This window comes from Atta cephalotes (genome assembly GCF_000143395.1).
Source record: "Atta cephalotes unplaced genomic scaffold scaffold00066, whole genome shotgun sequence".
Taxonomy (NCBI): Eukaryota; Metazoa; Arthropoda; class Insecta; order Hymenoptera; family Formicidae; genus Atta; species Atta cephalotes.
In genome coordinates, this window is record NW_012130130.1 from 1091894 (window position 1) to 1093782 (window position 1889).

The 1889-nt window shown below is 35.3% G+C and overlaps 1 protein-coding gene across 1 annotated transcript in view; it reads left to right on the forward strand.

Annotated features, from left to right (window-relative positions):
• Window positions 1-1481: 1481 nt before the first annotated feature.
• The window catches only part of LOC105623873 (guanine nucleotide-binding protein G(I)/G(S)/G(T) subunit beta-1), a 9453-nt gene continuing 9045 nt past the window's right edge, over window positions 1482-1889 (forward strand). Inside the window, exon 1 of the mRNA XM_012205246.1 lies at window positions 1482-1538. Coding sequence (XP_012060636.1) covers window positions 1482-1538 — 57 coding nt within the window. The remainder of the gene's footprint in view (window positions 1539-1889) is intronic.

The window sequence follows — 1889 nt, forward strand, 5'->3', positions numbered from 1 at the left end:
ACAATTTTCTTAAACTGCTTCTATTCCAAATTGTTATAATTTTTTAAATATTATATTTGACGTTTATAATTCAAAACTTGCGCACTTTAAACGATTTTAACAAAATAATTCAAATTTATATTTTATTCAGTATTTTTATTTGATCCCTCTTTTTTGTCGTAATTGCATTCTTTTTTCAAAACTAATTTATTTTTTGCTGGCTTGAATTTGCACTCAAAATTTTACTATGCTATTAAGCTTTTGCGTTTTTAATAATATAGTTTTAATAATACAGCTACAATCCTTGAGTCTAAATGTTAAAATTTATATATTTTATATTAGTCATGAAAAATTTTCCATTTTCATCTGGAAAACCTGGAAAGGGTTTTTTCAGGGAATTTTAAAATTCATTTTAATAAACAGAACGTTTATTACCGGCGGTAACACACAACAGATGGAATGGCCGATTTATGTAATGCCTCTTACTTTCTTCATAATAAAGAATAAATCCTTAGCGTCGCTGTAAAACAGCAATGACATTTGTAATTTTATATAACTTGATAATGTTACACTGATTGAGAGAAAAGTATTTAGTATTTGCGACTATAATTGGTAATTTAATGGTAAATTAATTATGGTTAGAAGCTCCATAGTTATTACTATAATGCTAATAATTAATAATTACATTTATGCTTTTACAAAGGTATGTAGTTGGCACCGAAAATGATTATAAATTATAGTTACTCTCTCAATCCTTTGGAATCTCACTCTTTTTCAATAAGCTCAATTTTTTCATTCTTCGAGTGAGCTCTTACTTTTAGAGTGACAATTCACTCTAAAAGTTTTAAAAAGTAAATTACAGTAATTGCAGTGTATTAAAAGAATTTAAATATATATTTTTGCAAATTAAAGATGCGGGCGATATTATATAAATTAACTTAAAGAATTTTTTATTTACCGTTTGTCAATTGTACTTGATTGATATTTTATTTTTTTTTCTAGGGGTGGCAACGGTCTCGGGCAGTATCGAAGTTGGCGCGAAGGGCAAAGAGGTCAGCTGTGATCTGGCTTTGGTTGCGGTGGTAGCAGCGGAAGCCGCTGCAGTAGCGAAGACAGGGGGTGAGGAGGTGGGGCTGGGTGAGGCTGGTAATAGTCCCGACTTTGTTAGAAGACACAAATTTTATTCTTATCCCCATTTTCATTCATCTCCATTTCCTTTACCTGTCACCTTGCCTTACGAGAGTGATAAGTTCAGGGGCGTTTGCCACTGGCCACCGGAAACGCTGTCGACGGCGTGACACCGGCTTTGCAGTTAGCCTTACTCCTTCCACAGAGAGTAGGCGCCTTAGACAGGAGCTACCGTCATCCATCATTATCGTAGAAATTCTAAGCCCTCCCTGACGAGAGGAGGGAGCTCCATCAAGCCCCTCTCGCACGCACGACGTCCCAGTATCTTGTACCCGTTAACGGGTGCTTATAAGGCACGCGCGTCATCTGACATCATGAACGAGCTCGATAGCCTTCGTCAAGAAGCGGAGACGCTGAAAAATGCCATTCGGGTAAGTACTTGCTTTCTTATTTCGAGATCATTGTTTCTTCTTTTCTTGTTAAAAAGTATTAAAATATATAGGGCGCACGAAATATCATATTATTTAATTATCCAATTTTCAGATTTTAGTAATCAATTCTATATTCTATATTCTATAGTTCTACACGATTTTGAAAAATAAATGTGTTATTCATAAATCAAATAATATGACACATTTCCACTCTGTGTGTGTGTGTGTGTGTGTGTGTGTGTGTGTGTGTGTGTGTGTGTGTGTGTGTGTGTGTGTGTGTGTGTGTGTGTGTGTGTGTGTGTGTGTGTGTGTGTGTGTGTGTGTGTGTGTGTGTGTGTGTGTGTGTGTGTG